The sequence below is a fragment of the Protopterus annectens genome, chromosome 13.part0 (genome assembly GCF_019279795.1).
Source record: "Protopterus annectens isolate FY-2018-M chromosome 13.part0, PAN1.0, whole genome shotgun sequence".
Taxonomy (NCBI): Eukaryota; Metazoa; Chordata; order Ceratodontiformes; family Protopteridae; genus Protopterus; species Protopterus annectens.
The window spans coordinates 666,598,520-666,610,809 of record NC_056747.1 but is presented as its reverse complement, the minus strand read 5'-3'; the positions used below and the strand labels follow the sequence as shown (position 1 = coordinate 666,610,809).

Here is a 12,290-nt window from a genome sequence, read left to right as displayed (position 1 = left end):
GTTGATCCTCATTCAGTCATTATGACCCTCCCTCCTTCCCCCTCCTGTGTGGCTTCTAGTGGATCTCACCATCCGGTTTTCTTAAGTCATTTGACCAGAGGTAGCCTCTACCTTCTTTTGACTTGCAAACTCAATCTTAGGTAACAGGGAGAGGGGGATTATGGGTAAGAGTTTAGCTCGAGAGTTTGTAGCTGACGTGAGCTTGGAAACTGTCCGGCTTGGTTACGAGGTCAGAACCGATACCCATGCGTAGTGACTGAACAAGGATCAACAATACAGATGGAACATTATGGTAAGACACAACTTCTTTTTCTGTCTTATACCAACCTTCCTACTGCCCAGCACTGTCCCCCTCTCATCTCCCATTATTCTCCCTCCAGACCTCTGCGAAGCTCTAATCAAGACCTACTACAAATCTACAAACCCAAGTCTAAATTTGGACGCAACATGTACAGCTATCACCCCACTATTGCCTGGAATAGGCTCCCACTAGAAATCAGGACCCTTGCACATCCTAAACAATTTAAGACAGCTACCAAAAAGCACTTTAAAAGTCACTGGTCATGCCTCTGCACTCTCCCTCCTTAAACATCCCCTACTTCCCACACCTTAATCTACTTTCTGCCCTTAACTCACTCTTCTCACTAGCTCTCTCTCTAACCTTCCTTGACTACTCTTTCTACTGTCTTCTAAAATCTATTAAGCAAATTGCCTCAGAGAAACATTCTGTTGTAATTGTCTTGCCTTCATGCAACTACATTATGATAAAACTGTTTTTTTTGTAACCACTTACCCCAAAAACTATATTCATCTTAATGACATATTTTCTTTTTCTACATCTTGAAATAGTTTTGCTATACTCCTGATTATTGAAACTGTATAACATTGTATTGCTACTTAACTTAATGCCTTGTAATAATCCTGTAACATTGCTGTTTAATGCTATAATCATGGTCAACAAATGTAAAATAAAATAAAAAATAAAATAAATTATTGTTTTTTTTTGTGTCTGGCATTGGAATGTAAATTTAGTTTTTCATATTGTACTTTTTTGGCTAATAATTGTATGCTCTAGTATGCTTCCAAATGTATTTGTATTCTTTTTACTCTTATTGGGATGTATTCTGAAAAGATGCCCAAGATCAATGCAGTCACCCAATTAACAAATCAATAAATTAATCAGTGAATAAATAAGTAAATAGTGTCTGTGTATTATCTGACAAACTTGTTGAGAGATTACTGTTTTTGTGGTATTTGTTTTATTTTTATTTTATTTGTGTGGGTAAACACGATAACCTAAGGTGCTTGTTTTCAGGGGTGTCTAAGGTCTACTGTCTGACAAACATGCACAGTATGTAGTTGGGGACTGAGTTTATCAGACCTGTGTATACAGAATAAAATTCCTTAGCAACTCATTGTCGTAATGTTTTGTACTAAACTGCCATTCATTATGCAGAGTTATACATTCATGCCAGATAACCTTTTCCTTCTGCTTGGACAGTGAGTGAGTGAGTGAGTGAGTGAGTGAGTGAGTGAGTGAGTGCTTGCATTTGTCAGGAACCTTTCCTACTTCTAGCTTGGTTTACAGCAAAAGTCTGCCCTATATAAAAAGATGAATATTTTGTGTATCACAGTTTGCTTCTAATGTTATGTAGCTCCAGGATGGGTGGACTGACATTAACTTGCTTAACTTGATTATTAAATGCCATAAAACCACCCTTACATGTAGTTATATAACACTAGTGCAAGTACACCAATCTGTTAATGGTAAAGGTATATTGATCCTTCAGACATTATCCTTGCAAACTGCTAAATTTCAAAGGTGAAGATACTACATGTCTAGCAAGACAGCATGAAAAGTTAAGACTTTAAGCTACTAATAAGATGATAGCCCGTGGTTAGAACCTTGCTTATGTACACTTAGTATAACTATTTGTAAGCAAGTTACCTGGAATAAAGCTTCTGGTTACCATTTTGGCTAGCTAACAAACATTTAAGAAAAAAAATCAAAATAAAAAAGAAGATAAAACACTTAAACTGTAAAAAGAAAAAGGTGAAAAGATAAATAGGACAGCAAAATACTTAGCTTGTAAAAAGACAAACAGAATAACTTAGTTTTATGAGCCTGAATCATTTCAGTAATATGTGTCTTAACAACAAAATTGTAAATACTTGTAAATAATTTAAGGATGCATTTACCTGGTCACATATCATCTTCTAGGGGGTTGGCATGTGTCTTGGAAAGGAAGATGTTAAGTTGTCAATCTCGCCTTCATTCTTGCTGGATGGGTTCGGAGCCGACCTTCGGCTCCGACTCAGCCTATACTAAAGCTCGAGAGCTATTTACACCGGCTCGAGGCTACCCTATATCCCATAATGCTAGGCGCTAACTACCCATATCTCGTTTGCCACTTACAACTACGAGGTTCGTTTACTACCGGCTCTTCAGGTTAGAAGTTTTTCTGTAAAAAAATTGCTATTTTTAGACTGGGTTTTTCTTAAGTTTAGTTAGCGACCATCCCATTAGCTTCCCATTCATAGCTAATCCCCCCTTTAGGCCTCTTTTAATCCCTTTTAAGACCTTTTTTAATTCCCTTTGTTATAGGGTTAGGACTTTGGGCCTTTTTTCTGCCTTGCCAGTTAAATTTTTTTCATGTGACTGACTTTACTTAATAGGGTGTCTGTGTGTGTATGTGTGTTTAGTTTTCTGTTCTTAAGATGTCAAAAGACACCAGGGTCTCAGCCTTCAAGAAGTGTGACTCATGCTGTCAGAAAATGCCGCTGACAGATGGTCATACTTCTTGTGTTTATTGCCTGGGCCCTCTGCACCTGCAGGACTCTTGTTCGGTCTGTCATGCGTTCAGCCCAAGAGTCCTGCAGGAACGCAGAAATAAATTGATTTTGAGGGGCTTGTTAAAACCTGAAGGTTCCCCAACCAAGTCTTCGTCGGGGAAGCCTTCAAAGCCATCTAAGCCATCGGCTCCGAGCTCAGAGCCTTCGACTGGTGGTTCTCGAACTGCTGTCTCATCGGCTCCGGCTGGAGCCGATGCTTCCAAGACACAGTCTTCTTCATAGTCTCCGGCTGGAGTCGATGTTCCTCAGGTTCAAGCTTCTACATCGGCTCGAACCGGAGCCAATGTTTCCGGGACACAGTCGGTGCCGATAGTAGTGTCGGCACCATCTGCCAGCCGTAAGAGGTCCAGATCTCCATCCTTGGAGTCTGTTCACTCGGCTCCGAGGTCTCCCTTACTCTCGGAGCAGAGTCATCGAACCCATTCCTCCAGGTCTTCCAGGCTCTCGGACCACGACCTCGAGAGGGTGGTTAGTAGACTTCTTAAGTCTCAGGCACTAGCCCAAATGCTTCATAGCCCTTCTCAACAGGCAGTGGCTATCCCCACCCCATCTTCGATTCCTCCTCTGACTCTTCCTTTGAGTTCAGAGCCGGAGCTTGTTGGAGCCGTGGCCGTCGACACGTCGGAGCCGATACCTCACATTTCAGCTCTGTCGTCGGCTTCAGTCTCTTCCATGGTCCCATCCTTGGAGGGATCTGGGTGCATGGACTTCCTCGTCGGCTCGAGGGGGAGAGTGGCATCGGACCCTTGTCCGACACCATCCTCCCACTCGGAGCTTCGGCGCTGGTAAGTTCGGCCCCGACATCGGCTTCGGAGCCGTTCCCTCTCGGTGCCGGGAGGGGTCCTTATCTCTTCAGAGCGGGGACCTTCTACCCTGCCTGATAGGGGTGACTTCGAAGTCATGAGGCGTACTGGCCCCTGTGCCTGCTCCATGGTCAGCTCCCTCAGCTCCTCCCTCTGTAGTGCCTGCTGCGGTCTCTACCCACTCTCTCATTCCTGACCTAGAGATCCAACGCCTCAGGTGTCCCCACTGGGAATATCCTCCTCTTCCGAGGTTTCCCCTGATCCATCAGAGGAACCCCCTCAGAAGAGGAAATGTAATAGGAAGCATGTGGACTCCCCTGAGACCGTCACATCGGATACCGACTTGGATGAGTCGGAAGGGTCCTCACGGTCCCCCTCTGAGGATGTCTCCTTTTCAGACATCCTTGAAATCCTGAAGCAGAGGGGGAACTGGTCTACCCTTAACCCTTCCGAGGACGAGTCGGTTTACCTAGAGGCTTTTGGCTCTTACCCTTCCACCTCCTGAGTGTCTCCGCCTTTCGATCCCCTCATGGAAGTGGTGGCGCGGAAGGCATGGACGGCCCCTGACACGATGGAACCTACCCCACGGAGGTCTTCCAAATTCATAACAGCCCCTTCGGACAAGCAGTTTTTAGCCAAGGGTGTCCCGGTTGATTCCATGGTGGTGGCTGCAGCCACTAAGAAGGAACTGGCTGATCCTTCAGTACCGGTCCATCCTCCTAACAAGGAATCTAGGACTATGGATAGGTACGGCAAGCGGATGTTTTCTTCAGCGACCTTCGTCATGCATTCGCTGAATTATTTGTGCCACTTCACCCAACTTCAAAGAGATATGCTCAAAGAAGTGGGTGAGGTCTTACAGGATCCAACAGCTGCGGGGTCTCAAGACAAAATAAATTCCCAGTTGGCAACCCTGAATTCCATTGTCAACTCCTCCATGCGGCTTATTTCCTATGCGGCCGATGGGGCGAGCAGGGCTGCAGGCACAGGTGTGGCCTTAAGGTGTCATGCCTGGATGCGGCTTTGTAACTTTGCAGACCCCTTTAAGGCGTCTTTCACGAACTCCCCCTTTGACGGTTCAGCTTTGTTTGGACCTCAGGTGAAGGATATTTTGACCCGATGCGAGCAAGAAGGCAAGACTCTCTCTGCTGTGGGAGTTCATTTTTCCACCCCGTCTAGACCATACCCTAAGGGTCAGAAGGGTGGGAAGATGTGGTTCCATAAACCACAAGAGGTCGCGCCTGACGCAAGAGGTCAGTTCCCCTCTAGAGGCAGGGGGGGGACAATAACAGACGCCGCCCCAGGGGCAGAGGAGGTCCGCAAAATCAGGGTAGCAGAGAGTCTCTTTCTGACAAACCCTTCCAGCATCCCTGAGAAGCTGCCCGACTGTCCGCCACTGGAGGCAGTTGGGGGAAGGTTATCACTGTACCCAGAAGCCTGGCTTTCACTCACTCAAGACAAATGGGTACAGTCGATCATATCCGAGGGTTACAAAATTCCATTTATCCACACCCCAACTCAGCCAAAAGGTCCCCTTCCCAACATTCCACCCAGTCTAAGGGAACAAGCAGTAGTAGAAATATCAAAACTGCTAGCAAAAAGAGCCATCCAGCCAGTCCCAGCAGACCAACAAGGATCTGGAATCTACTCCAAGTTCTTTTTAGTACTAAAAAAGACAGGGGACTGGAGACCCATTTTGTATCTCAGCAGACTAAACAGGTCTGTAAGAAGAACGAAGTTCCAGATGGTCACGCTACAGTCCATTCTACCCTTTCTGGGTCAGGACGATTGGGTGTGCTCAGTAGACCTTCAGGATGCGTACTACCACATCAAGATGCACAGGCGCTCCAGTAGGTTTCTCCGCTTCCGGCTGGGAACCAGTCATTATCAGTTCAGAGCCCTGCCCTTTGGTCTCACTACAGCCCCCTGAGTGTTCACCAAATGCATGGCAGTGGTTACGGCTCATCTGAGACATCAGGGATTCCAGGTGTTTCCATATCTAGACGACTGGCTCCTCACTGCCACCACCAGGCGTCAACTTCTCCGCTCCAGCGATTACACCATTCATACTTGCAAAGGGCTAGGTATCTCCATAAATTTCGAAAAAGGGCAGGACAGTCCAGGGCACATGGCAACCTTTCGAGTGCCACCTGCACATAAATGTCTTGGAGATGAGAGCAGTACTTTTAGCATTGCAAGCCCTTCAGGACTGTCTTTCCATCGGGACTATTGCAGTTCAGACGGACAATATGTGCGTAATGTGGTACATCAACAAGCAGGGCGGAACCAAGTCCTATCCCTTGTGTCGAGAGGCTCTCAGACTTTGGCAGTGGGCGATCTCCTCTCAGCAGTTTCTGACAGCAATGCACATCCCCGGGAAGTCGAACATCATAGCGGACAGGTTGAGCAGAGTCATTCTCATGCCTCACGAGTGGTCTGTCAATCAAACTATAGTGGAAACAATTTTTCAGAAATGGGGTCGACCTTGCTGCGACCTTTTTGCAACACCTCAAAATAGCAAGTGCCACGACTTCTTCACCCTCTTCCCGGCCACCCGCCCAGAGACGCTGTAGTCCACGATTGGCCCCGGGGACTTCTTTATGGCTTTCCCCCCTTTCAATTAATCACTCAATTGATTCAGAAAGCTACCACCATGAGAGCCACCATGATCCTCATTGCTCCTTACTGGCCTCGTCAGATATGGTTCCCGTTCCTGCATCGTTACCTCTTGGGGCAGCCCTGGCATCTGGACCCAGCGCCAGATTTTTTGACCCATTAGTCGGGACAGCTGCACCACTCCCTGCAATCTCTCAACCTCACAGCTTGGTTGCTCCATTTCCAACCCTAGCCAGGCTTCCCCTTATTTCCCATTCTGTGCGTGACATACTTATAGCTTTCCTGAAGTCATCCACCAGGAGGATTTACGCCAGCAAGTGGAAGCGTTTTTCCTTCTGGGCAGGAGCCAGAAATATAGATCCTTTTACTGCCCCTATCCAATCAGTCCTAGACTTCCTAGCCGAATTGTTTCACTCAGGGTCTTCTTCTTCCACCATCAGAGTACAGTTAGCGGCTATTTTGAACTTTCATGCAGGCTTTTCGGACTCCAGTATCATGTCCCATAAGCTTTGTAAAACCTTTCTCAAAGGTATCTTTTTGCTTAAGCCCTCAATCAGGGACACCCCCCCCCCCCACCGCAGTGGGACTTAAATTTGGTTCTAACCTCCTTGATTCTTCCCCCCTTTGAACCTGCAGCTTCCTGCTCCCTGAAATTGCTATCTTGGAAAACTCTCTTTCTGGTTGCCATAACATCTGCGAGAAGAGTGTCAGAGCTTCAGGCCCTTTGCATGCGTCCACCTTATCTAGTTTTCCATAAAGACAGATTGTCCCTCAGGACTAATCCGTCCTTTTTACCTAAGGTTTCTTCTGAAACAAAACTAAACCAGTCTATTGATCTTCCAGTTTTCTTCCCCAACTACTCCAACAGAGCGGAACAAAAACTGCACTTTCTGGACGTTCATCGTCAATTCCGTTACTATTTGGATAGAACCAAACAAACTAGGAAATCTGAGCAGCTCTTCCTTTCTTATGCAGCAGGTAAGAAAGGCCTTCCAGTTTCCAAAGTAACCCTTTCTGGATGGCTGGCATCTGTGATCACTTTCATCTATCAGCTCAGACGCCAAAAGTTACTGTCAAGGCCCAGGGCTCACTCAACCAGAGCTTTAGCCACCTCAATAGCTTTTCAGGCTAGATTACCAATAGATTCCATTTGTGCGGCAGCCACTTGGGCCTCTCCTCATACCTTTATCTCTCATTACAAATTAGACATGGCCTCCAGAAGCCGGGCTAATTTTGGTTCCACCGTTCTCAAGAGTCTGTTCCGATGAGCCACCCAGGGTGAAGGTGCTAGGGACGCGGTCCCATCCAGCAAGAATGAAGGCGAGATTGACAACTTAACATTGAGAAGTTATGTACCTACCATAACGTTCCATGTTAGTTGTCTTCTTTTCGCCTTCTTTATAGCGTCCCTCCCCCCATCCCCCTAGCCTGGACAGACCTAAAGGATCCTTGGGGATCTTCTTCTTGCCTCAGCTTGACCCCTAGGCTATCCCTTCTGGTAGCTATAGGTGTCGATGACTTTCTAGCGAGGTTCCTCTCCTCCTTTTGTTGGAGAGCTAAACTGCTATGGTTTTCAGCTATCAAACGAGATCTGGGTAGTTAGCGCCTAGCATTATGGGATATAGGGTAGCCTCGAGCTGGTGTAAATAGCACTCTGGCTTTAGTATAGGCCGTGTCGGAGCCGAAGGTCGGCTCCGAACCCATCCAGCAAGAAAGAAGGCGAGAAGAAGACAACTAACATGGAACGTTATGGTAGGTACATAACTTCTCATTCATGTCAGGTCATTAGTAGATGTTAGTGTCCTTCTGGAGAAAAGCCATGTTTAGTAGGAGAAGGTGAGGTTGTGGCCAGTTTGTTACTCTTGTGTTTAGGTTACATTCATATAGCTTAACAGTTGCACACCCACCTGTTAGGCATTTATTAAGGCATGTGCAAAAAGGAAGAAGTCTAAAATGCAAAATAGAATATATGCCTATGTGGATCAGCTGCCATCTGGCAAAGAGAAAGATTGGACATGGCTTCTTAGACTGGATAGGTGCCTGGCAGGTGGGAATGGTAGAAAATTGAACTAAGTAACAGCTTAAGGATGTTACTCTGCTGTCTTTGAAAATCTGGAAATTAATCAGTGTTCAGGTTTCCTAAGGAAGTATATCAACTTTTCTCTTTTTGACTTTGTGGAATTAAACTTAAATAACATTTATTAGGTAAATTCCATGTGTGGCAGGCATGCAAATAATCATTTTGACAATTTCATGGATCATACATTTTTCAGCATAATAGCAAGACCTCTATCTTCATAGTAGTTAATTCTTGTCCAAAAGCATTAGATAGCATACTTCAGAACTACGCTTTTAATGTAGAGTGAAACTATTAAATATCACACAACACAAATGATGTTCCTACATAAATGAGTTCTAAAAATGAAAACCGCTTACCATGCTTTTGGGGGAAACATCACTTTTATTAGCTGAATATCTCACATGTATATGTAAATGTAGACCACAGCAGAAAAATATCGTTATTATTTTTATTATGTATAACAAATACTTAGTGATTTATAAGGATTTGCTCCCCTGGCATATTAAAGGCTGACTGGCTGTTTTGCACCTCCTTTACTTTTTCTTTATCTGGTTTGGATTCATTTTTGCACTGTGTTGCTTTTGATTTTGCCTCAGTCTTATTGTTGCCCTTATTTTGTAATTTAGATCCATTTGGTTGCTCCTCTTGCTGGTGCACTGTTTGAAAACATTCAGCCGCTTTTTTTCTGTGTGTGCTTTCTGAATTTGTAGACTGCATCCATGTGTGAGCCAGAATTTTTTCAATTGTCAGTCGTTTCAGCACATTTGGATGAAGTATATGAATAATTAAGTCTTTGCACTCTGAGGTCACACATTTAGACCTAAAATCCACTGTATGCATCTTCTGTGTGCTTACCATTTGTTGGATATTACTGTCATCATATGGCCAGTGGTCACAGACCATAACAAAAAGAACAACACCCATGCTCCAGATGTCAGAGACCTTTGGATCATATGGTATGCCTTCTAGCACCTCTGGTGCTGTATATGCAACAGAACCACAGAATGTTTTAGACAGCAAAATACTTCCATCTTCATCATAAGCGCATTGTTTAGAAAACCCAAAGTCTGAGAGCTTGATGTTGTAATTAATATCAAGAAGGACATTTTCACACTTTAAGTCTCTGTGCACAATATTGATATCATGACAGTACTTCATGGCCATTGCTAACTGCCGGAACATCTTTTGGGACCTGTCTTCTGGTAGTGACCCTCTGGATTTTAAATATTGTAGCAAGTTTCCATTAACTGCAAGCTCCATGATAATGTAAATCTTCTCATCTGAACTCTCAAATATCTCATACGTCTTCACAATATTTTTGTGATTTACTAAAGCCAAGATCTCCATTTCTCTGGGTAGGAATTTCTCCAGATAGTTATTATCTGCTTTTTTCTTGTCTATTATCTTCACTGCTACATGTGCTTTGTATTGGTTAGAGTATGCAGACTTCACTTTCCCATAACATCCTTCTGCTAAGCTAACACCCATAATGTAACCACAATTTTTTAGGGCTGTAGCTTCATCCATGTCTGCAAGAAAGATGGTTCCTTCTTTTCTTAAACAGTTTCACTTTAAATCAGTAAGGTATCTTTTGACTTTTGCAGAGAAAGACTTGAATGATTTGTACTATGTTGATTATATGAGATTTTCTTGTGCTGTTCTCTAGAGTTCTGGTGTGTGTGCATTCTGTTGGTCATTTATGGCATCAGAGGTGATGTTGTGAACATCTTAATTGATTTGCTGGTTAGAACTAGAATAGCTGCTGTCTTTTCCAGTTAAAATAATATCAGAATTTTTGTGTGACATAATATTCTGAAAATGTTCTTGGTTCACGTGTAGTTCATTGGTGACTTGGAAATTTGATAGAGTAAGAAAGGGAGCTTGCTGTAATTATACTTCACAGCTATAGATGTACTGGATTATTTTAAATAGCTAATCCTTATTTTACTTTTGCATGATAGAACACCTCCCTGCTGTTGGGAATTTCAGGTTTCTGATTTTAAGTTAGTGGGCCATGGCTGAGTTTTCCTTGATGTGGCCTTGTGAGTGCCTTCTTTAAGCCCTTATTGAAACTGCACTATTCTCCAAGAAATATTCAGAATAAAACACTATGAACTGTAAGCATATTCAAAAATGCATGCATTATTTTTAAAGTTAAATGAGGAAACAGTGTGCTGACATTGCTTTCATGCTTGCACTTAATTTTAAAATTTTCTGAGATTTAAAAAAAGTTCAGTTACAGGCTTTGTTCTTGAACTGTGTGTAAGTTTTGAGGAGGCTTTTTTTGTGGGCTAAAGGAAAGTCTCTCTGTTGATCAGTGGCAGTGAAAATACAAAGTCCTCTCTATCTCTGTACGTCCCTCACTTCCGGATTTCTGGTGTACAAGTTACTTCCTTGGTATGTTCCAATTGTCCAGTTTAATTCTTCTTAATTTCTCAAGCTCTTACAAGCCTCATTGAGGAGACAACCCTCTCTCCCCACATGTCACAGAATATTTATGCAGATGCAGCTATTTACTCAACTGCTCAGGACTGGCTCAACTCAACCACTCACAGCATTAAGACAGGAACTCCCACAAAACCAACATCAACTCAAATGATCACACACAGGAATATCACAACAAAACCACAAAACACACAACATTAAAGACAGGCACACAGAAAATCAGCACACAACCAGCTACACAGCCAATAGAGACACACAAGAACAAGCAACATAAACACATAAAGCAGAGCACAGGCAACCTAAAAACTACAAAACTCCAACACAAGTCCATACACCCAAGCAGACACATAACACCACACCAACCACCCCACCTATAACACAAACCATAAACCAACACACTGACCACCCATAGTCCCACACACTGAAGCTACTGGTCACAGGCGCACATTCCACAGTCAGTCATCCGCAATTACATCAACCACACAAATACACACCCACAGCAAGCCACAAACTGGACACAGTTACTACCCTCACAACACAACCCACCTGACATGTCTCCTGAGACTCTGCACAGAGAGCCAGAGCCTGTTCTCCTCTAATGATCTGACCCAGCAAGGCGGATTACGCCCCCAAGAACATAGATCCCCTCTCAAGAATGATGCCACAGCAGCTTACTCTGATGTGATGCTCCAAGCAGTGCCACCAAGCCTGAACAGACAACTCGGACCTGGGGTGTCTTGTCTGCTCTGGATGACATGTTTCTGTCATGACACGATTCCTGCTGGGACGTGAAGGCTCTACAACCCCTGGAGTCCCTGATTTGCTAGGGCTGACATGCTTTCCCCAGCTACACACATTGGCTAAAGTGCCAAAATGAAACAAACTAATTGTGAACCCAAAATCTAAGACTACTAAAACAGAAGTAAAAAACTAAAGAAGTCTATCAGAAATCTAAACGCACTCACAGCCTGACTAAATCATGTTCACTGCCTTCGAGAACCTGTTGCAGTATGGTTCAAGGCTCCCCTGTGCTCACTCACTATCAACCTTCAGTTCCCGCCATCATCCACCACTGCACAAACTCCCCTATTCATCATACTCACAGGAGCACCCCAACCCACACCACCAACAACCAATACTCCCAATTCTCAAGCAAAACCATCCAGCAGCGAAATCAGAAAGGCCGGCCCTACCGAAGGTTCAAAGAAGGCACAGGCCCATACTCAAAACATGAGCACCCAAACTCACCTGAATGTAGACAACACAGGTAATCCTAAATCCCAAGAAACCTGATGCCATACACTAGAGAGGTGACCTAACCATAAACATACATATTGGGAAGATACTGGAGACAATAAATGTCCACCAACACCTGGAAGTCAAAAGCTTTCTAGCCCAAACAACGAAACAGTTCATAAATTCAAAAGCCAAAAAACTCTATCTCACCGTCACAAGGATGGGAAATAAATTGCAACCCCAAGATCACCAATTAG

General features: G+C 44.1%; 2 protein-coding genes across 2 annotated transcripts in view; one reads left to right on the top strand and one right to left on the bottom strand.

The window, feature by feature from the left end:
• The window catches only part of LOC122787573 (Rab interacting lysosomal protein), a 1,137,527-nt gene that overhangs the window by 696,331 nt on the left and 428,906 nt on the right, over positions 1–12,290 (top strand). The gene's annotated exons all lie outside the window — the stretch shown is intronic.
• Positions 2,565–9,879, bottom strand: LOC122788391 (testis-specific serine/threonine-protein kinase 1-like). The gene is made up of 2 exons (XM_044055464.1): positions 8,890–9,879; positions 2,565–2,639 (listed from the first exon to the last, which is right to left on the bottom strand). The coding sequence occupies exons 1-2, from the start codon at positions 9,877–9,879 to the stop codon at positions 2,565–2,567; spliced, it is 1,065 nt and encodes a 354-aa protein (XP_043911399.1).

Bases quoted from the DNA above. Each gene is read 5' to 3' on its own strand.
- LOC122788391 (XM_044055464.1), bottom strand. From the start codon at position 9,879: ATGGATGAAGCTACAGCCCTAAAAAATTGTGGTTACATTATGGGTGTT. The intron at 2,640-8,889 runs GTAAAGGAGGTG...AAAAAATTTAAC, and splicing joins CCAAACCAGATAAAGAAAAA to TGGCAAGGCAGAAAAAAGGC.